The following is a 22,427-nucleotide window of genomic DNA, read 5'->3' as shown; positions in this document are numbered from 1 at the left end:
TAAACATACCCTGTGTTTTCCGAAGTTGAGGGTTAATTCGATAAATCAGCTGTAAACAATTAAGAATTTGAGCAAATAAAAAACTGAAAATAAATCTCATCACCATATAGAACTCCAAAATCAAAGGGCGGAGGCTGAAACGACCTGCCGTGTCGAGTGCCCATTACCGTCTCCAAACCAGAAAACCTCTTCTCCAGCGCCAGCGGTAATAGATCATTGGAGATCTAAGTTGTATACCCACCAAAGTTTTACAGAAACTCGTCTTCTTTCTGCACAAATCTCGTTCAAGCAGCCACCGCACATCCGTGAATCCCTCCAAGCATCGAATGGCCTCGCCGTCCGATACTTCCAACCAGTAACTTCTCGCTTCTCGACATTTTTAAATTGCGTCTCTTTGAAGCTCAAAGTCTGCATCTTTCTTGAATAATTCAACTTGATCGATTGTATTCACTTGAGGTTTTTTGTGATTTGAAGGGAGGCTGTTGTAAGGAAGCAAAACAAAGGAGCCCCATTTAAGTTCTTGGTCCCTCTGATATACGCCCCTGCTCTTCCTCTCAGTACGTATAATTGTTAGAGCTTGATTTGTCGACTGAATCTCGTGGTTTTGTAATCGTTTCTTTCATATCCTATATGGGTTTTGTTTATTGAATTGGTGTTGCTCCGTTTGGAATCTGATTTCGCAGTTCGGCTCACATTGAGGAAGAACCCGGTGGTGAGGGATCGTTTGTTCACCATCGTCTTAGCTGGGGCTTTTGCTCATGGGTTTTACTTGGTGTATCCTTTTCCTTGCATTCCTGTTTTTTTTTTTTTTTTTTTGTTGCAATCTCATGCTTTCAGCTGTTATCTGTTCGTGATATTGATTCATTGTGTTGGTAAAGCATTTGTCTTTGAAGTATCTGGAGATTGTCTGCCAATCCTCTTTTTTTGATGAATGTATTAGTATTCTCCATGGCATCCCTTAATCACTGTCTATTGTCGGTTGATCCATGTGCTCAGCCTCTGTGGGGTTTATAACCCGATCAGATGATGCCCTTCCAAGATTACATATGATATCAACAGTCTGTAATTGTAGAGAATATAGAAGATGCGGGTGTCTTCGTTTGTACAAAATGTTAATTCCTAATTAATAGGAGTCTCATCACTGGAGGTGGCTAGATGCATGTCTTGTAGTGGTTCTGAGCGAGCAGATCCAACCTCATGATCTTAGTGAACTGATGATTTGTCTTGATGAGGTACAATACCTTCAATGTTAATGGCCTCATCCCACTGTTGATCCCTTGACGAACTGCGGTATACATGCTCTGGTAGTGATTAGAGAACGGTTTCAAAGAACTAGTTCTTTAGAGCACCTTTAGATACTTAGGTGATGGCAAACAGGTTTTGAATCCTTGCAATTGTGTAATCGAGTCTTTACTTGCAAACTACGAGATAATGTTTTGCTGAGTGATGAGCTCTTTCTTTCTTGAAAAAGTGTTTTTCTTCAAATGTATGTCAAGGTCTTCCTAGTATGTTGGCATGAAGGTCTCTATTCTTCTGCTACGGATGATTTAAAGATGAGAACTAAGGGCGTGTTTGTTTGAGTGAAAGAATTTTTCGTGAATTAATTTTCTGGACTTTCACACGTTTGGTTTGCTAAAAATGATCAATCAATGAAAAACAATTTACGGTTAAAGAAAATATGCATGCTTAAAGTTAGGCAAATGAATTCTCCTACCTTCAAATAAAGGAAATGTTTTGAACGAAATTGTATCTTAGGGTGGGTTTGTTTTGAAGAAAACTTCGTGATAAAGGAAAATTACTTTTGGGCTGAAATCTGTGTGTATGAGGAGCCTTGTCTTCAATTGTTCAAGTGGACTGACATTTCCATCCCCATCTTCTCATACTTTTAATCAGTTTCTCTACCTTGCGTTTTCTGTAGATGTAGTTTTCCTGCAGGCGTCCCTCATTGTGTTTGTAGCTTAGCAATGCGAAATCCACCTACAATTTTGAAGAAGTTGTCCTTTGCATTCCACTATAGCTTGTAATGTCACTATAGTTCATGGAACTAGGGTGTTTTTTTTTACCTTCTGAGACTAAGCGTAGATTCTATAATTGTATGTTGTTTTTCAAATTTTTAAATTGTTCTTTCAATAGTATCGTTGCTTTTCCTTAACAAATATGTGCAGCACGGACATATATGACAGTGAAAGCAAGTGATGCGAGGAACTTGAAGACGGAGTAAAATTGAGTCCTCACGTCTTTAATATTGGTCGGCCGATTCTTACCCACCCCGGTGCGTGTTAGCGCTGAAAATTTTTGCAGGACCATATGTCAAGTAATAGTTGTACTACTATTGAGTGGCTCTTGCAGACATCCAACCAAGATATAGAGATTTTACTAGTAAACTGAATAAATGACCAGTTCTTGCTGATTCATCAGGTTTAGTTGTAAGTTCTGTCATGCTCGGTTAGTTCTCTAGCCTCTCATCGCTGGCTTGACTGTTTAGATAAACTCTGTGCAGAGTGTCATGGTGGAGTGGATAGTAGATAGGAGGAGATCTATCTCTGGAGGATTGAGGTTTGATTTCCCGGTTTAGGCAACTACATTAGTTTTGTGAACGAGATCGTCTCTGCCGGCTCGGTCGTTACCCGATTTTGTGCAGATACATGCATTGCCTGTATGTCTACTTGCCTGAGTGGTGTTTTCGGGTCATGGAATTCGAAAGGCGAGCTCGTGAGTTCTCGAGTTTCCGGTTGTAAAAACCATTGAGCAGGAGGCACGGTCCGCTTGCACGTAGTCGTTTTCCTTTACCTTTTGTGAATCACCTGTTCTTGCTCATCTCGAGCATCGTGGATGGTACACGCAAGAACCCGCCGATGGATTCGCACAAGCATTGATGCCGATTATTGCCGAGGTCGGGTGTCTCCGGACATGAAATATCATTTGCAATGGGGAGTGCAACTTGAGACGAGAGTAAAGAGTTTGAAGACTATGGGAGCCACGCGAGAGCCGAGCAGAACTCCGTTCGGCTCACGAATTCGACGAAGATGGGTTCATTGCATAAATCTCACAATTCTTAATGACGCCAAATAGAGCTCAAATACACAAACTCAATCCTCCTCTTCCGATATGCAAACGTATAATTACTGTAAAAGATCTAATCCAAAGTTTACGGGGCATCTCATATAACCATTTGAGCATTTGTTAAACGATCGAATTAGACAAATATTGTCCGACCGAAAAAACAAGAACCAGACAATTACTATTTTGACGTGCGTAATTACTATTTTAAAAATTGAATGACGTGTTTGAATAGATTTTTACTTTTATTTTTATTATGCTTAATCAAAATCTCGTGGATTTAGAATTTTTTTTTTCTGGAAATACTTGAAAATTACACGATAGACGGAAGTTAGCAGGTGAGTTCTCGTGTAGTTTTTCTTCGACAAGTGCCCCGACAATTGCACATCAACATCGGACTTAACTATATAGATGGTTTATTGATTAAACTTGAAAGCGAGATCCAATCACAAGACCAAACAAATAAAATAATGACACCAAAACAATTAATCAACTCAAATCTGATGATGATACGATTCAGCTATGTACTGACCTGTCTTTCTTATCGCCTCTTTGAATAACATATAAACCCGAGATCAATACAATCCGTCGCCATCCATTGGTGCATCTTGCCGTCGTCGCCAACGGATTAGAAATACAATGATGCATATACCGAAATTAACGAATAATTACATAATGCCAAAAAGTGGTCAAATATTTATAACTTCACTAAACGTCAATTATATACATTTCCCCAAATTTTTAATTGACTAATCGGTGATTACAAAGGTTAATCCACCCATTTCACATGATTTTCACCGTCCCCATTAAGTCGGAATATATGACTCAGGACAACACTGGACCACCAAACCTTAAACCAATTCGAGAATAAAAGAAATAAAGAAATTGGAAGTGTGTCCTAAGATGCCATACAACGACAATCACACGGATATGAACACGGTCCGGTCCGGCCGGATCACGGATCGGTCGGGTTCCCGAAGTCCGAAGCCAGCCGGGACGCGATCGCAGAGTGATACATCGTGTCGTGGAGGGACGCCGCGTCGGAGGTCATGAGCCTGAGGAGCCGCGCCTTCTCCTCCGTGAACCGGATCGGGTCGGGTCGGCATCTCGCGGGCTTGGCGCCGGCGTCGGGGGCCGCGGACAGGCTCGAGCACTCCAAGTCGCCCTTCCTGGGGTAGGCGACCTTGTTGTCGACGGAGTCTACGTAGCCCGGCTCGGACGAGAAGCCGAAGATCGGGGCCCACCAGCTGTCGGAGGAGGAGGAGGACGACGACGAGACGCTTCGCCGGCAACCGGTGCCCGGCTTTCGCTCGGCGGAGGGGGCCGTGGCCTTGACGGCGAGGGGTCTGTAGGGAAGGAGACCGGTGGCCATTTCGGTGGCACAGAAATCGATCGAGATAGAGAGAGAGAGAGAGAGTGAGAATGTTGAAGAAGGAAGGAGATGGAGAGAGGAAGGCGATCTTTTCAACGGTAAAACCTGACTGGTTTCTCTCTTTATTTTCTCCGGCGGCGGGGGTTTTATAGAGTGGGGAAGGAGAGAGGGAAAGGGATAAGACTGGACACGTGGAGGTGACGGCGAGCCCCGCGTTACGAGGGGATCATTCGCTTTCTGTGCTCTACGGTACCGGCTAGTCCCGGTCACCGCGTTGACCGCGTTTGACTGATTCCCTCTCTAAAAAAAAAAAAAACGACAAATGAAAAGCACGTAACGGGATTTTCTCCCGTGAAATCCCGTGCGATTTGTTGAATTTCAAAATTAAGACTCCCTTTGTTTCACAGAAAAGAAATTATCCGAAAAACATTTTTCATGAAATGATCGCTTGTGTCTCTTGAAAATAATTATCCCGATGAAAAATATTTCAATTATCTTCGACTTCTTATGCCCGAACATTTTTGTCTTAAGGCGAAAATAATTTTTCCTTCATTCATTTCTCTGTGTGACATAATTGATTGTTTTTGGGCAGGTATTTTTCAGACCAATCATTTTTCATGACACTAGCGGAGCCTGAGGTACATCGAGCGCAACACGTGGCGCGCCAAAGGATATCGAGTCACATCTCGGGTGCGGCACTCTCCACGTATCGAAACACGGAATCATTCTAAACCGATGTCAATCTCTAATTCATATGCGTACAATGTCTACGAACGACTAATTGCACACGACACGTTCGCTAATATTTCCGTTCGCCATTTCTTCTTGCGATGAAAAGTGATTATTCTAGTGACAATGTGACCAACAAACTCTTGACCGCCCGTGGAGGACGTTTAAGGTGAATTGGCCGGGGTTAATCAATTTTAGAAAAACGCGGGTGATACGAGGTGACTTCTTCTCAACTTCGTTTAATTTTTCCAGCTGACTTAGGGTTTTTTATTTTATGGAGAGCGAGTGCGACAATTTCCCACGACTTTCCTCGGATCTTGCTGTGCAAGTGGACATAATTACAACTTTAAGTGCGTGGAAGTAGAGCCACACTACATAACTAACTCGTAATAAGAAGCAAAGCCCAAGATTAGAAATTTTCGCTCGAAATCACGTGTGTTCATTCGTAGTCGTATTCGGGGTAGGCTCGTTTCATTGAATTCAAATCGTTTTCGATTTACAATTTGATTGGCGGTTCTCGAAAAACAAAGCGATGTTCTTCTTGCCAGAAAAAAAAAAAAAATCGTTTCCCGTTCCATTTAAACTTATTACTTTCAGTTCTTGAAACCATGTTTTCGGTCAAATCGAGAAATTTGCCATCTCGGAATATCGAAGAGTTTGTGAGACTATTGCCAACTGTTGTAAAGGGTTAAATCGTTAGATAAAAATACGGTTTAATATTTGATTATCGAGAAGTAATTTTCCAAAAATGATTTTGCTTAAAAAAAGGGAGTTTCAAAAGTGCCCAAGATTTTCTTAAACTAGGGGCATATTCCGAGGCGGCCGCTTGTCCCTTTCGTTAAGGATTTTGTCGATGAATTTCGTACGTAAATGGAGCACACAAGACGCGCACGTGAGGGGCTTTCTACGAAGGAGGGCGCGATGGGCTTTTGTTTCGATTTTCGGTCGGCGATGTCACGTGCCAAGACTCCTATTTTGTACTCTACTAATCAGCTTCGCACACGTCCAACTCAGGAATAGTTTCCGCGAGCTTTCCTTCGTAGAATATTCCTTCTGGTTTTCGGGGCCATTTGCGAATTTTCCTTGCCTTCTCGGCCATATTACCACGACAAAAAAAAAAATAAAAAATGCGAGTTTGCAAACGTTTAGCCGGCATAAAATCTTGGCAAAAAAAAAAAAAGAAAAAGAAAAACGTGTGCTAATAGGTCCTAGTGGACCCCACGAGAGCGTTGCTTGGCTGACAAGGGATTTGCTTGTAGCGATAATCGGCTCTCTCGTACGATATTTGTGACCGTAATTTCCTACATCTCTGGTGAAGGAAACTTCCTCCGATCAATTGTCCAATCACGTTTTAGGGGTACGGGCGTCATCCGCAAGCGGATTTAAGTATATATAAATATAGGTGATATCCGGGTTAATTACCCACAAATTCAAAGATTGATCGGAGGAAGTTTCTTCCAACTAAGGACAGAAGCAAATACGGGCCAAATGTTTTGGAGATTTAGGGGAGGGAAGAGAAGAAAAGAAATTTCAAGAATTATTCTCAGTAAAGCTTTTGCCATCCCCACCTCACTTTTGGGCCTTAGGCTGCTCTTCAACTATGCAAAAGAAAACATAGGTTTTGTTAGATGAGGGGTAAGCCCTTTTTGGGCCGTAGACGGCCCAATCCATTTTTGGGCCGCAGATGGCCCGATGCGTCACGAATGGGATGTAAAGGGCCGGGCAGCTATTTGGCCCAGTTTAGGAGACGAACAAGCTGGGAAATGATAGCTTTGGGATTTCGCCTTGGGCTCTCTTCGAAGTGCTTTTCAGAGACCCAAGCGTGTGCTCACCTCAATTACCAATTGATAGGATACATGCCGATCGATTGAGATACCGAGATCCGATCGCGACCGGAAAGCAAGCCATATGGGGCAAAACGCCCTCCCGTCCTTCGTCCCACCTCGGTCGCGCTCCCTTTGGTTTTGCGGACACGGCGTGCTTGCGTCGGCTCTCTCGGTTTCGGACGATGGCGAAATGTGAGATAATCATTCCATAGTTTTATTGGGACAATGACTCGAATAGTCTTTGAACTTCGGTCCAGTATGTAATGCCTTCCCTGAACTTTCAATTTGTTCAATGTGATCCTTGAACCTTGGTCAATGTTTAATATGGTTCGTGAACTTTTAGACAATTTCAAATAATTTAGCGATTACATAGAACAATTACCAATAACTTATGAACTATATTAACCAAATTAAAAGTTTATGGACGATATTGTATATTGGGTCAAAGTTCATGGATCATTTATGCCAGTATTCCTAGTTTAACAGGAAGGTGGATTGAGGGAGAGGGAGACGGAGGGAGAGAGAGAGAGGAAATAACGTTTTCGGGATAGATTTGCATTTGTTGTTTCTTTTGGGCCCTTGATTACACGGGGTTCTCCCATTTCAGTCCGTCTTGTAGTCACGTAAAACTCCTGATGGATTGGGCCAGACATGCAGTCCTAGCACACCAAATAATCTTACATTCCCTTGCTTTTTTTCCTTTTTGGCTTGACAATAATCGTGCCCACATTTGACTAAATAATATGAAATGTCCGACGATGTTGTAGATAACAAAGTGACCACCTTCATTAAATGTCTCTCTAGGGTGTTATCCAAAATGGGTTTAATTCGAAAGCGATGCATAGAGATGCACCTACTCGATTGGTTTGGCGGAAAGAAAATTGCAATTTCCACTCTGTTTTTTATCGCTTCGATTGATGAGCCCAATTGGATGTCGATCTAGTTTGGCTCAAAATTACAACCACAACGGCCAATCGTTGTCACTTGGCATGGCAATGAGATACGCATCTGGTCGATATCTAGTCCACATCGACCCGGTTGGTGACCAATCCACATGCACTCTCATCGGTCCATGTTGACCCCCTAAGCCAAAGGATGAGGTCTAATCTTTCGAGGATGCATGGATCCTCCACGCTTCCACATCATGATTATTCACATGATCTCGCATGTCAATGGACCCCCTTCTTAGCTCCATGAACTTGTCCGCCCGATAAGGAATAGGAAGATTAAGAGCAACAATGTATAAAAAAATGGGCGTTTGATTACATTCACATATCGATCTGGCAATTCTTGGACCATGGGGCAATTCTTGGACCATGGTGATTATGTCGCGCTCGATTGCCTCGAAGATGATAACAACAGCAACAATAATGACTGTGACGATAACGCGATATAACTCGTAAATTCCTATCCACAAATAATCGAGGATCGAATTCTGGACCATGCTCAATACTTGTCGATGCTCGCGTGCTACTCTCATTGTATGTAAAGATAGAGATTGATTGTTCCAATCCCTAAAATCCTAAAAAGTCTCGACATTAGGTTTAGTTCTAATTTTATCCCATACTCTTTTGTTTCAGAAAAAAACCTTAAATTTTTATGTCTAGTCCCTTGCCCAGGATTTTCTTTTTGTCTAAAAAAAGTTACCAAATTTCAATCGATTAATCAAATCTATCGCTATGGTTCACTCCCCACTTGACATGGCATTTCCACATGCATAAGAAATCCTCATTAGCAAGGTGATAGGAAAAAGGGTTAATATCACAAAAAATCCCAAACTAGTACACCGAGACAAATTTACCCCAAAAGATTGTTTCGACTACTAAAAACCCTAAACCGATACACTTGTGATAAATGTATCCCAAACTAATTATGTTGACGATAAAAAATCTCAAACTGGTACACGTGTGATAAATTTATCCTTCGTAAGTTTTCGTTAAATTATGAAAAATTATATTCAAAGTGAAACCGTTATAGGATATGAAAATTAGATACGTCTAACGGCGATTTTTTGACAGGGGGTTAATTGGAGGCGGATTTGGGATTAGAGTAAAACATATTGATTTTTCTCCTAAACAAAAGGGAAGTTCGGGTAAATTTGGTACTAGATCTACCTGGGGACACAAAAGAACGTGCCATACTTGACTATCTTTTGACGTGTTAGTTGTTCTCTTTACTATTTTTGTGGAATTTCAATCCCCATTCATCGGCCAACTCATCGCTTGATTTTCTATGGATAATTTATAAACTATATTGAACAAATTAAAAGTATTCATCTCCATTCTCTTCACTGAATTTGATGCAAAATGGCATGCTCTTAGCGACGAAAACCAAAAATTGCAAATGTGGCATACAAAGTGAAGTGCAATTTGATGATTTTGTTTAACGTCAAATTTGATCCATAATTTTTCATGCAATATGTATGATAAAATGTGATGACCTAAATTTAGGTGTCGACAAGTCTTGAGACTTTGTGCAAAATTCCAATCTAGTCCTTCCAGCCAATTTTTTGTTGGAAATCGCTAATAGGGCCACGTGCCGCTTAAGAAGGTTGGCAAACTGGACTGCCATGACAATGGTTTTCGATGAACATTGATCAGAATGACTACATTAGAATTTCGCAAAAGATTAGGACTGGATTGGCATAATTGAAAATATTAGGACTGAATTGACATCCATATAATAGTTTAAGACTTATTGGGCGATTTTCCTATTTGAATTCAAGCAACACTCGCTCTTTCTTCATTGATTTGTTTTCATTTTCTACATATAGTTATTTGTGCGTGTTTCTTTTTCCTAGTGAGAACCATGACAGCATTTATTCTGATGTGGGTACTCATAATGAAAATCTTTTAATTACTTGCAATTTATAACAAATATGTCAACACATAATTGGAAAATTGAGACATTTTTTTTAGTACGTTTTGTTTGAGATTGCTTACCATACCCCAAAGTGAGACATAAATTACTATATAAACTCATTTTCCCCACTAGCTTAGCATGTATCACTGCGCAAACTGAAAAACTTGTAGGTTTTGCACAGCATTCTTCCAAAAGATCCAGAAGATGAAGAGCTTCAGCGTGTCGTGTCTTTTGTCTTTCACTATACGGACAACATATATAATTATAATTATTCTTGCACAGGTATATTTGTGGTGTTTTATGTTAGAGATATGCCCTAAAACGACTATGTAATAGTTACATGTTAGGGATTTCAGTTGTATTTTCAATTTCTTATTTAATTAATGGCAAAGACGTATTTATTCATTTGTCCAATTATTTACTTATATGAACAAATTCCATAAGATCAGTTGTGGCTGGACCTATTCTTGAGACGTTGAGAATATGTGTGATCGGTTCACGGTTAGACTGAATCTTTAAATTGTTTCCGGTTAATGGAACATTGAATGGATATCAATGATCCTGTCGAGACCGGTATGTTCTTAACTTCACCATTGAGCATTGGATACTTAAGGGAATGATGAGTCACAAATCATTGGGTATTGCGATACCCGAGTTAGAACACAGGTGCTTGTACCAAACGAGCTCACTAAACGTAATACCCATTGAACGATTAGCAACATGGAAGCTGTTAGCGTGGTCAATGTCTAATCGTTCATGTTTTGGTCTTGTATAAATAATCCTTAGACTTGAGGCACAGTGTTGACTTGTATGTTGGATGGCTATGGTTCACAAGTGCGCATATTGGCAGCTCATTGATTCGTCTCTGTATTTGATGGTCATAGTTCATGCACAGACGAAGTCACATGTGTGCGCAAAATGGAATCTGTCTCCTTGTTACAAGCAAGGTATGATGTCCTATGTGATCTAATTATGGCAATGTATTGAAATCCTCGGCCGGGGTTAGTGATCGAGAATGAAATGTTCATGTCTTGTATAAATGCATGTCGATTAGATTTGTGCATATGATCGAATTGGTGGTGATTTTCGCAAGTTCATCTTTCCGTTTGACGTTGCGATTGGTGGTGTGTCTGAACTAGAGGCCCGACACTTGTGGGGCTCGGATTGAAGAACATTTAAACATATTTCGTTTCAAGCACGCTTCAAGAGGTAATCCGTTAAACTCCTTCGTTGCACATGTTTTTCGATTGAAACTCACGAACTACGTCTCCGGAGATACGTGTATAGGTTTTTATTTATTTCCACTGCGTATTTTATATGTTTTATTTGGGGAAAAGTGTTAAAAAAGTCCTAAACCTATTACATTAGTGCCAATTTAGTCTCGAACCTTTTTTTGGTGCCAATTCAGTCCTAAATCTTTTGTATTTATGCCAATTAAGTCTTAAACCTTTTATTAGTGTCAATTTAGTTCTAAAAATTTTGCATTATACCAATGAGTTGATTCGGCCAATTTTGATTGGAAATCATTGACATGGATATCAATTATCCTACGTGGCACGGTTGGCGTTAACGTGGATATTTTTTTAATATTTTTTTGATATTTTAAATAATTTTTAAAAAAACAAAAAAATGCTTAAAATATTATTTAAAATATTAAAAAAAATTAAAAAAAATATTCAAGTGAGTGCTAGCTGTGCCATGTAGGACAATCGATGTCCACGTCAGCGATTTTGGATCAAAATTGGCCGAATTAACTCAATTGACATAAATATAAAAGATTTAGGACTGAATTGGCAATAATACTGAAGGTTTAGGACTAAATTAGCACCAATAAAAAGTTTATGACTTAATTGGCACCAATACAAAAGGTTTAAGACTGAATTGGCATCAAAAAAAGGTTTAGGACTGAATTGGCACGAATACAATACGTTTAGGACTTTTTTGACACTTCTCCCGTTTTATTTGCATATGTATGTTACGTGTATCCCAATATTTTAGACATATATTATTGAGTGATAAATCATCTCAAAGAACTGAAGTTTGATTTCTACATGTTTTTTTGTCCCTTTGTTGTGATGCAGACGGGATGGCAAGAGTGAAAACATACTATGGTACTAAACAAACCGTGATCATACTATGGTACTTTTGACGAAATACAGCCGATCGTTTTTAGAAAAAAAATTATACATTTTCAAATTGTTAACTTTTGACGAAACAAACCGTTCGTGATGCCTTTGTCTCTTGCTTCATTAGAGTTATGGCAACAACGGCGCCCATAGGAAACTTTTGATATTCCACAAAAATGAAAATGATTATGAGGTGCGACGACAATGTAAGCAAAGCACAAAAGAAGTTTAATTATCATAAAACAAAGCAGCTATAGTACGACCGGGACGTTGGTTTCAAATTTTGGTCGGCGATGTCACGTGCCAAGACTCCTATTTTTGTAAGTCTAATCAGCTTTCGACACGTCCAACTGAGGAATGGTTTCAACGAGCCTTCCTTGGGAGAGTATCCCTTTTGGTTTCGGGCCATTTGCAATCTTTTTCTTGCCTTCTCGGCAATATTTCCACGACAAGAATGTGAGTTTGCAAACGTCTAACGAGGTTTTGGGCAAAAGAATCTAATAATGCATATGTCTCTCTCTCTCTCTCTCTCTCTCTCTTGTTTTTCTGTTTGGTCGAATAATGCATATGTCTTAAGTACATTACTTGCTCGTTCAATCAAATATGGATATTCGACCAAAAAAAAAAAATGGATATGATACAAAAAAAATTACCAAGAAAATTTCAAGTTCAACGCAAATGTGCCAATTAAGTTTTAAAACTTTTTTTTTTGTCAATTGAGTCCATCCGACCAATCTTGACTGAAAATCACTGGCATTCTTCTCTCTCTCTCTCTCTCTCTCTCTCTCCCCTTCTTCCTCCAGCAGGTGGTCGAGGTCCGGTGACAGGCCAAAGGCCAAGGTCGACCTTGCACAATGATGGCGAGGCTTGACCTCGCTAGTGACCGGTGGGGGCCAGCTTCACCATTGCCTCTAGTGGGTCGCTGGACATCGGTCATCAGCTAGAGGAAGATAGAAGGAAAGAAAAAAAAAGAAGAGAAAGAAAAGACAAAAAAGAAAAGCGAAAAAAAAAATTCAAAAAATATTAGAATAATAGTAGAACTTGTCCATCTCAACGTTGACCATATCACGTACGATGGCATTCATGTTAGCAACTTTTGACCGGATGGAATAAATTGGCTAAATGCAAAAAGTTTATGACTCAATTGACTAAAAAAAAAGGTTTAGGATTGGATTGTTATAATTACAATAGATTTATGACTTTATTTTGTAATTCTCCCAGAGATAATCCTCATTTGCTTTGAGCACGAAGAAAAGGGCAAACATAATGAGCTAGAACAAGACGACCAAACATCCTCAATGTTTGGCGAAGGAAATTTCCTCTAATCAATTTCTCCAATCATCCTTTGGATTGATCGATTAACGGGAAGTAAATATGGATCTCACGTTTTGGAGATCAAGTGTAGAAAAGAAAAGAAAAGAAATTTCAAGAATTATTCCCAATAAAGCTTCCCCCCTTTGTCCTCCGTCGTCGTCCCCGCCCCCCCCCAAACCTCACTTTTGGGCCTTGGGCTTTCTTTGAAGTAGATATATCAAATGGGTGGATCGGGTTGGGTTTGGGTCGGGTCATAAATGGTTCTATCCAAATTGACCCATTAATCCATCTATAACCTATTTATGCATAGTGCAAATTTCTTGACCCATACCAGATCCGACCCATATTCAACCCATACCCGATCCAATCCATATTACTAAAACAATTCTAAATTTAATCCAATTTAAGAAAACTTATTTCTTATATATTTATAAAAATATATATTGCTAAATTAAATTTCTATATTTCTTTTTTTATAATCTAAAAATCTAAAGTTTTTATTTTTATTTCTTTTAAAAATATGATTTTTTTTTTTATTTTTCTTCTAAGCCCAGAAAGTTGCCGATCGGTCCTTGCCGGTCACGAGTGAGGGCCGCTCAACTCTTGTTGATCACAAAGCGAAAAACTTGGCTGTCACGAGCACATGATTACGCACGAAAGACTTCGAAGAGGATAAGGATCGTGAGGTCAGAGTCATGGAAGCCAACAAAGCAGGTAGGGGTGAGCAAACCGAACCGGACCGAGCGGGTTAGTCCAATCCTTGCGGGCGCAGATCCGGTCCTCGATCCCATTCAATGGGACCGGTGATCGGGAAGTCCAGTCCTCGGTTCTAGGTGGATGGGACGGACCCGGACCACTCATAATATATATAATTATATATATATATATATAGATATATACAATTAAAAAAATGAAGCTTTCATTTGTTTTCAATGTTCATTTCTCGAGTCATTTCCATTGTTAAATTGTACATTCTTGACAAGGTATCTCCAAAACGTTCTGCATGTATGGCATGTCCTCTACCCGTTAACGATGATAGGAATCGTGAAAGAATTGAGTGGTAGTTCAGTTTGAATCATGAATGCATGTCTGAGTCGAATACTAGTGAAACCACTTTATAAGAATGGTTTATATCAATTTCTCTTTGAAACTCGGACAACCCCTTAATGTTATGAATGCAGTCTATCATATTTATTATGGTCTTTTCAGTACATTGTGTGGTGAGTATACACCGGCGTGTTCTTTCTAGAAAGAAAAGATTCAATCGGATCATTTAATATAATGGTAGCAATTTCTTATTATTCATGCGTTTCAGTTATTCATTTCAATGAGTAGTCCTGTATTTTGTTTCTGCACACTGCTTGAATGTGGAATCCGTTTAGTGAACAACATCACTATTAGTATGTTTTCGTCAACTAGGATTTTTCGATTATGTCCTTTATATACCTCTATTATGTCAACGGTTAGACCAATGTCATTATTAATTTCACGCCTTCATTATGAAGGTGAACAAACTGGACAGGCTTTTTTTTTTACTCAACCGGAGGTATAAATTGTAAATAAACATGCAATCGAAGCATATTGTATTTCAAGGGTTAGATTTCTATGAGCAGCTAGTATTAACGGTCCCACGAAGCCGGGATCGGGACCGGGACCAGACCGGACTACCGGTCCCTGTTAGGTCCTATCTCGGTCTGGTCTTTGGTCCCAAAAATTTGGGGACCGAGACTACTGGTCTGGTCCTCGGTTCCATACTGGGATCAGACCGGCCCAGACAATGTACACTCCTAAATGCAGGCATTGAGGCCGCCCAGTTGCTCCATGTGTCGTGCTGTGCTACTTGGATCGAGGGCTGAAGGGTTTCTGTAGCACTGTGGACCAGACATTGCTATGAACGAGAATTTTCTTCCCTCCAATGACCGACGATTAACGAGAGGAGAAGGCAAGAGGAACGTGCAAAATATAAGAAGACGAAGAAGAAGAAGAAGAAGTGGTGAGCGAGTGAAGTGGTTCACGTAAGTTGAACGATTCCGTTCTCTTATTTTGCATCACCAAGGACGCTAGGACTGGCTATTTGGAACAATTAAGGTTGTGTCTTAGTTTAATTTTTACCGAAGACTGTTCGATACATAATTTTCAATGTGTAAAAGTAGCCAGCCAGTGTGTATTAACTTGATGATCGAGAAAGCTAGAGAAATTTCAACATTTCAACTCAAATTTGCCTCCATCATCTCGTCAATCCAGACACGTTACTCTCGTGAATCCTCCGGCAACATTCTCGCCACCTCTGTGCGCCGGACGTCGATGGCCACGAAGATGACCAACATTGGCAAGGCATTGGAGGCCGAGCATTGCTGGAGTTCGAGAGGCCTCGGTTGGTAGCGAATGTCGCAGCCCTCGTAGATCCCTAGAGAGGCCGACATGGATGAGGGTTGGCTAGCGCCCTTGCCGGCTTCATAGGAAAATAAATAAATAAATAAATAGATATAAATATAAAAAGAAACAGGAAAGTAAAATAAAAAAGAAAGAAAGAAAGAAAAATAAAAAAAATGTGAAAGAAATGGTAGAGACCTCTTAAGTGAGTTATCTTAAATGGATTGTAAATGAGTTTACAATTGATCAATTTATAAACTCACTTATTTGGGCTTATTAGATGGGTTGTCTTATATATTGATCTGCTAAATTTGTTATGACTCATTTAAATGTTTATGGGTTGTTAAAAAGGTTTTAGACCCATTTTAACAGGTCTATTTTGGAGTGCTGTTCAGAGACCCAAGTGTGTTTACCACAATTCCCAATTGATAGGATACATGAAAATCAGATAAGATATCAACATCCGATTGCCACCGGAAAGCACGCGATTTAGGGCAAATTGCCCTTCCGTTCTTCATTCCACTTTGGTTGCGACTCCCACCGGTTCGCAGAAACGGTGTGCCCGTATAAGCTCTCTCGGTTTCGGACGATGACATGATGTGTGATAATCATTCCATAATTTGTTGAGAAAATGATATAAATGGTCTATGAGATTTGGTCAAATATGCAATGCTATTTTTGAATTTTTAATTTGTTCAATGCTGTCATTTAACTTTGGTTAATATTCAATATGATTCATGAACGTTTTCCTATAATATAGGGATTACATTGAACAATTATCCATAATTTATTGACTATGTTGAACAAATTAAAAGTCAAAAGACGACATTACATATTAAGTCAAAGTTTAAGGATCTCATTGCACAAATTAAAAGTTAAAGGACGATATTACACATTAGACTAAAGTTTAGGGACTATTCATGCCATTATCCCTATTTTATCAGAATGGAGGATTGAGGGGGAGGGAGAGAGAGGAAATCATGTTTTTAAGAAAGATTTGTATTTGTTTTTTCTTTTGGGCCCTTGATTACATGGGGTTTTCAATTTTCAGTCCATCTTGTAGGTCACTTAAAAGCTCCTGGTGGATTGGGCTAGACATGGAGTCCTAGCACACCATGGAAGCTTACATTGTCTTGATTTCTTTTTTTTTTGTCTTCACAATAAAGTGACTACCTTCATTTAATGTCTCTTTAGAATATCCACAATGGGTTCAATTCGAAAGCGACGCATAGAGGAGCACCTATTCGATTCGCTAAGAGGAAACAAATGTGCAATTTCATTCTGTTTTTTGTTGCTTCGATTAATAAACCCAAGTTGGATGTCGGCCTAGTTTAGCTCAAAATTACATCCACGACGGCTGATCATTGTCACTTGGCATGGCAATGAGATTCATATTGGGTCGGTGTCTGGTCCACACTAACTCGATTGGTGATCAATCCACATGCATTCATCGGTCTAGATTGACCCCCTAAGCCAAAGGACATGCCAGTCGTCTCGTTCACCTTTGTGTCTCTTTGGGGTGACTCAATAATCGGTGGACCAAAGAACTAACGAATTTCGGGTGTTGAAAGGATGCGACCTAACCTTTCTAGGATGCATGGATTCTCCACGCTTCCCGCATCACGACTATTCACATGATCTCGCATCGTCAATGGACCCTATTCTTAGCTGCATGCACTCGTCCAATCGATAAGGAATAGGAAGATTAAGTGCAGCAGTGTATACAAGAAAAAGTGGCATTTGATTACGTTCACGCATAGGTCTGCCGACTCCTGGACCATGGTGGTTATGTCGTGCTAAGTTGCATCGAAGACAATAGCGACGGCGACAATAACATGATATGACTAGTGAATTCCTAACCACAAATAATCGGGGATTGATTTCTAGATCAGACGCATACAGTACTTGTCAATGCTCGCGTGTTGCTTTCATTGTATATAAAGATAGAGATTGATTGCTCCAATCCCTATGCACGTCTTCCATTTACAATGCATGATTCTCGAGGGTAAGTTGCTACTAGTTTCTTGCTTTCATACCCACCTTCTTGATACATTTGAGCCATAAGAAAACATGCAGAGAAATCGAGTAAATGCTTATCTAAGATCGCAACAATGACTGTACCCAAGTTCAGTCCAGTGCTCTCGCTGGTTCTCCAGCACATGGATGGACCCGACAGCATCCAACTAGAGTGTACCTACCATTAGGCAGACATTGTGACACCTTCATGGCTAATCTTAGGTTTCTTTGTTCCAAGAAACGTGAAACCCTAGCTTCCCATGAACAATAGACCCAATAATTACTTAGTCCTCTTGCTTTTAGACATGTGCGATTGCTGGCGGGTCTTTAGTTCACTAATTATGTTGGCACATTATTAAATATGACCTAAGTTGAGAAATCCCTTTGTCGGTCTCGTGCTAGTGGTTAGGGGGAATCTTCCTATTGAAATGGTCTCCTCTCCTGCTCCACGAAAAAGCGAAATTTGCTTGAAATTGAGTGTTTGCTTTGCTTTTGCTTTGTTTTACTTTCTAACGTGTGAAATCTCGTGAACTCAGTCGGTATTACACATCGGACTAGACGAAAAGACCCCATGAAGTTAGATGTGAGGAAGGTGCCAGGCAACTGCACATGGTCTCCGGACAATCATTGCTTAGGCATTCTAAAGGGGGGGTAAGAAAAATCTTGACGAAGATTTGAGGCCCTTGCTTTGTTGGAGCTTTGTTAAGCGAATATTCTCCGACTACATTTATAATGGGTGGGTCAGTTCTCGAGTGAGTCGGTTCCTAGCTTAGGACTGAGAACCGACCCAATGAACCCGTTTCCAACTTTTTTGGAACCAAGAACCGAATCGATCGGCTCTGGAACCGTCATCTCGTGAATCAGCCAGTTCTGGTTCCCGATTTCACCTGCAACACAGTAAATTTTATGTTTTTAGTAAAAACACAAATATTGATAATGAAACATAAAAGCTGCACTAGTTCACTCCAAGAAGGATTCATTGGTCAAGTTAGTTTTGTTGTTGATTCATCATGTTGAAGAGCATGGTTCCATTTTTGAGACTTCAAAATCGGTATAGAACTGGTTTAACTAGGGAATGTGACTAGTTGAACTTGGGAAATGCCTGCTTGAACTGTTGATTTCAACTTTGGAACCGGGAATTGAACCGTTTCATCCAAGAGTAGGCCTTGAACTAGTCGGTTGTGGCTAGCTCGGTTCGATTTCCAGGTGGCGTAGGAACCATTGCTCACTCCTAAAATTCAAATCTCAGCACTCATTCTTGTTCTTACTCGTCATGACATTCCTACTGGGTTAGCAGCCTATTGAATGTGATGGCGCTCGCATCCAACGTTCCTCACGTGAAATTCAAATTACATGCAAGAGATGTGTGAGGAACTATCGAAGAACGTGATTACTATCATGATTTAACGAACCCGTCTCTTGATAGTTTCGAAGAGTTTTCTACGATGCAATCGTGGTCATGTGGATGAATGGAATCTCCGTTTGTTCTTATGCCATTTTGTGACCGGGGCGCTACCAAGCAAAAGCTTTTTCTATTCCTTATTGCCTTCCCTCTTTCTGTCTATGGCAAGCCAGGAAAATTCATGAACTCTGTCGTTCACAACGATGAAAGTTTCAGTCGATCAAAAATGGTCCAGGAACTTGGGCTTTCGCCAATCAATGGTTCACATGCAAAGACAATTAGGACAAAGTGGACCCTCGAGTAGAAGACGAAACTAGACACAAACACATTTTTAAAGATGTTGGACTCATGAAATCAATTCCGGGACCAGCCTAACTCCGCTAGGGTTCTCCCCCTTTTCAGTTGGCTGTTTATTCCCCTAGTTTTGGAAGAGGAATTTCCACATCTTCGTTCGATTCCAGTTTCATTCAGCCCCTAGATTTGCATTTAACTTTAGTTGCCACGAATGATGTGTGATTTTGAAAGAGATAATGACATAAGTATTCCCTAAATTTTGATTCAATTTACAATGGGGTCCCCAAACATTTAATTTGTTGAATATGGTTCCTGAATTGTAGCTCGATGTGCAATGTCATCTCTGGATTTTTAATTTGTTCAATTTGATCCTTAGAGTTTTGGTATACGTTCAAGTTAGTCCCTAGACTATGTGAGCATAATAAATACGTTTGAGAAAAAAGTAAGAAATCAAAGTATCTTGGGCCGATCTGATGACTCGATCCGAATTCGATTGATTAGAAAAATTATGATAAAATCCATTGATTCATCTAGTGTCTAAAAATATGGTACATTTACAAGTAAAAAACTTAAAGATCCGATGTCACGTTCAGTAAAGATTTACGATACATGTATAGGATGTACTCGTTATGTACGAGCCTGTGCCCAACAGATTGTTGGATATTTCAATAAGTTTTGAAATATTTAAAACTATTATTATTGTAACGGTTTTTTACTGTCATTAATTTGTAACGTTTTTTGTCCATCATTAATATCTAATGGTTCTGTAAAATGATTTTGCAACGGTTGTATAACGACTTTCTAATGATTTTCTAACGACTTTACAAGGGTCATATAATGGTTCCGTAACGTTTGATTTATGACTACATAAACGCTATTTTGTAACGGCAATATAACGGTCGTCAATTAATCATCAATTGATTCTTAACGGCTCTTTCTTTGGATATAAAATTACAAATCACAATTTCGAATGGGGTTCCCCTCTTCGATTGAGAAATAGAATTTTCCTTAACATATCTTTTCGTTTCTTCGTTGGGTTATACACATATCGTTGTTCATATTCCTTCTAATATTCAGTGCGGAATATAAAAGAAGGTTTATTGTCTCTTAGGAGAATAGCCGCTAGAAGCCTTACGTACCGAGTTTTATACTCCGAGGGCCGAAATTATTCTTAAGGACAGTGTTTGCACGCCTCGGACAATTACTCTTACTTTTCTCGACTTTTCTAAAATATTTTCTATAGTTGTTATTTTTCATCTTATCTAATATTTTTCCAACACAGATATATTTGAAATGACACCGTGGGATGGATGTAAAGCTAAGCAAATTGCTTTTGCTCCAAGAACAGAGGACTGTGTCGGTTGTAAGAGATGTGAAGCCGCCTGTCCAACGGATTTTTTGAACTGTTTAATGTTATTCCTTTATTAATTCAAGTTCAAGGACAATATTGAACATTTTCATATAGTCGAGGACTATATTGAATTCGACCCATTTTGTGATCCCTCTCAATAGAATAATGGAATGGGAAGGTATGTTGTGAAACATAAGACCTTAACGAGTAATCATCATGAAGAGAATTAGCATAGTTATCCTTAACCCCTCCTTTAATTAAGATAAGTAAAAGCGCAAGCAGCCAAGAGCTAACATATTTTCAGAGGCCTGCCAATGAACGTGGTCACGCACAAATAGCAATTGGTATTGGTGGGTATGAAGAAGGAAGGTCAATTCGAGGATCAATTTGTCCATGACAAATTCTAGATTACTACGTAACTAATCAATTGGAAGAGGCAATTACGTGTCCAATGGTGATTTACCATTGTTTGACCAACTAATGCTTTGCTCCATATATAATTCGAAAAAAATAAGATAATTGACTGAGACTAGATGGGGACAAGAGGTGGCCATATACTTTTATCACATGAATCTTTGCTTCTGATAACGTACTTTCCTCCCTTTTAGTAAATCACCGGCCACTCATGGAAATCATGTCCTTTCCTCAACTTTCTGACCAACCATGCATCCTTAATCCTACATTTCTTTACAACTTATTTAATTCAAATGACTTTAAGTCCTCTATTATCGGCCTTTTTTTTAGGATTAATATTACAAAAAATCTCAAATTAGCACATCCGTGATAAATTTACCCCAAATTAATTTCTGAATTATAAAAAAACCCAAACTAGTACATTTGTGACAAATTTACCCAAAATTCATTTTTTAACCACTAAAACCTCCAAAATGGTACGCATGTTATTATTATTATTTTTTTGGTCAGATCTCCATCATTATTACACATGCATCAGATAGGACGAAAAAAATAATTTTTTCACTGGTGATGGACACAACAAAAACTTCATGAATAAACTTGGGGTACTTTGAGGAACAGACATATGAGTGATTTAACTAAGCACCCTATTCAAGCTCAATTGTTACACAATAGCATGCAAAAAATTTCATAAAGTTCATGGACTAAATTAAACATGCACAAAAATTTCAGTGACTATATTGAACAAATTAAAGGTTCAGGGATCACATTGCACATTAAGGTATAGTTCAGCCTGCTTTTGCGGCTTCTATCTAAGATGCATATAGTGGTTTGGTTACTAACAGGTCTTCCTCAATTAGCATAGCACATATGCACATCAATTGGTCGTTGAAGATGAACTGAATCTTCGAATCGATCATAGCCACTACCTACATTTCACGAATAAATTAAAAAATCAGAAATCACATTGTATGTTGGGTAAAAGCCTATGAATCATTTGTCTCATTGTCCTAATAATGTTCAGACACATCTACTTTCCTAAGGCTTGATAACTTCATATCCAATTTCTGTAAATTATCAAGATAAACTCCGCCTATAAATATTCCAATGTAGTTGGAACACAAGTTCATGTTAGATCGTACTAGCAAATTGAGGTCATTGACCACGAAAGAATTAGGTGGCTTCGAGAAATAAAAACAATAATACATGATCTGAAAGTCTACCCCTGTGGAAAAAAAATAAGAGTTTGACTTATATCTGTAGAGAGTTGACACTTGGACGTATTATT

General features: G+C 39.3%; 2 protein-coding genes across 4 annotated transcripts; one reads left to right on the top strand and one right to left on the bottom strand.

Annotated features, from left to right (window-relative positions):
* Nucleotides 1–263: 263 nt before the first annotated feature.
* Nucleotides 264–16,987, top strand: LOC115754921. 3 transcript variants are annotated; one of them, XR_007198227.1, is made up of 5 exons: nt 264–355; nt 475–557; nt 684–774; nt 2,166–2,336; nt 16,977–16,987. XR_007198227.1 is itself a non-coding variant. In XM_030694106.2 (4 exons), the coding sequence occupies exons 1-4, from the start codon at nt 327–329 to the stop codon at nt 2,194–2,196; spliced, it is 234 nt and encodes a 77-aa protein (XP_030549966.1). In that variant the 5' UTR covers nt 264–326; the 3' UTR covers nt 2,197–2,629. The 3 variants fall into 3 exon arrangements, 1 of the variants encoding a protein (XP_030549966.1); XR_007198228.1 differs by lacking the exon at nt 16,977–16,987 and adding an exon at nt 2,642–2,812 and having other exon boundaries at nt 2,166–2,556; XM_030694106.2 differs by lacking the exon at nt 16,977–16,987 and having other exon boundaries at nt 2,166–2,629.
* On the bottom strand, nt 3,747–4,564 carry LOC115754920. The gene has a single exon (XM_048277972.1). The coding sequence runs from the start codon at nt 4,430–4,432 to the stop codon at nt 4,016–4,018; it is 417 nt and encodes a 138-aa protein (XP_048133929.1). The 5' UTR covers nt 4,433–4,564; the 3' UTR covers nt 3,747–4,015.
* Nucleotides 16,988–22,427: the final 5,440 nt, after the last annotated feature.

This window comes from Rhodamnia argentea, chromosome 4, assembly GCF_020921035.1.
Source record: "Rhodamnia argentea isolate NSW1041297 chromosome 4, ASM2092103v1, whole genome shotgun sequence".
In the NCBI taxonomy this organism is placed as follows: Eukaryota; Viridiplantae; Streptophyta; class Magnoliopsida; order Myrtales; family Myrtaceae; genus Rhodamnia; species Rhodamnia argentea.
Note: the sequence above shows the minus strand (reverse complement) of the source record. Positions and strands in the feature narration are given on the sequence as shown.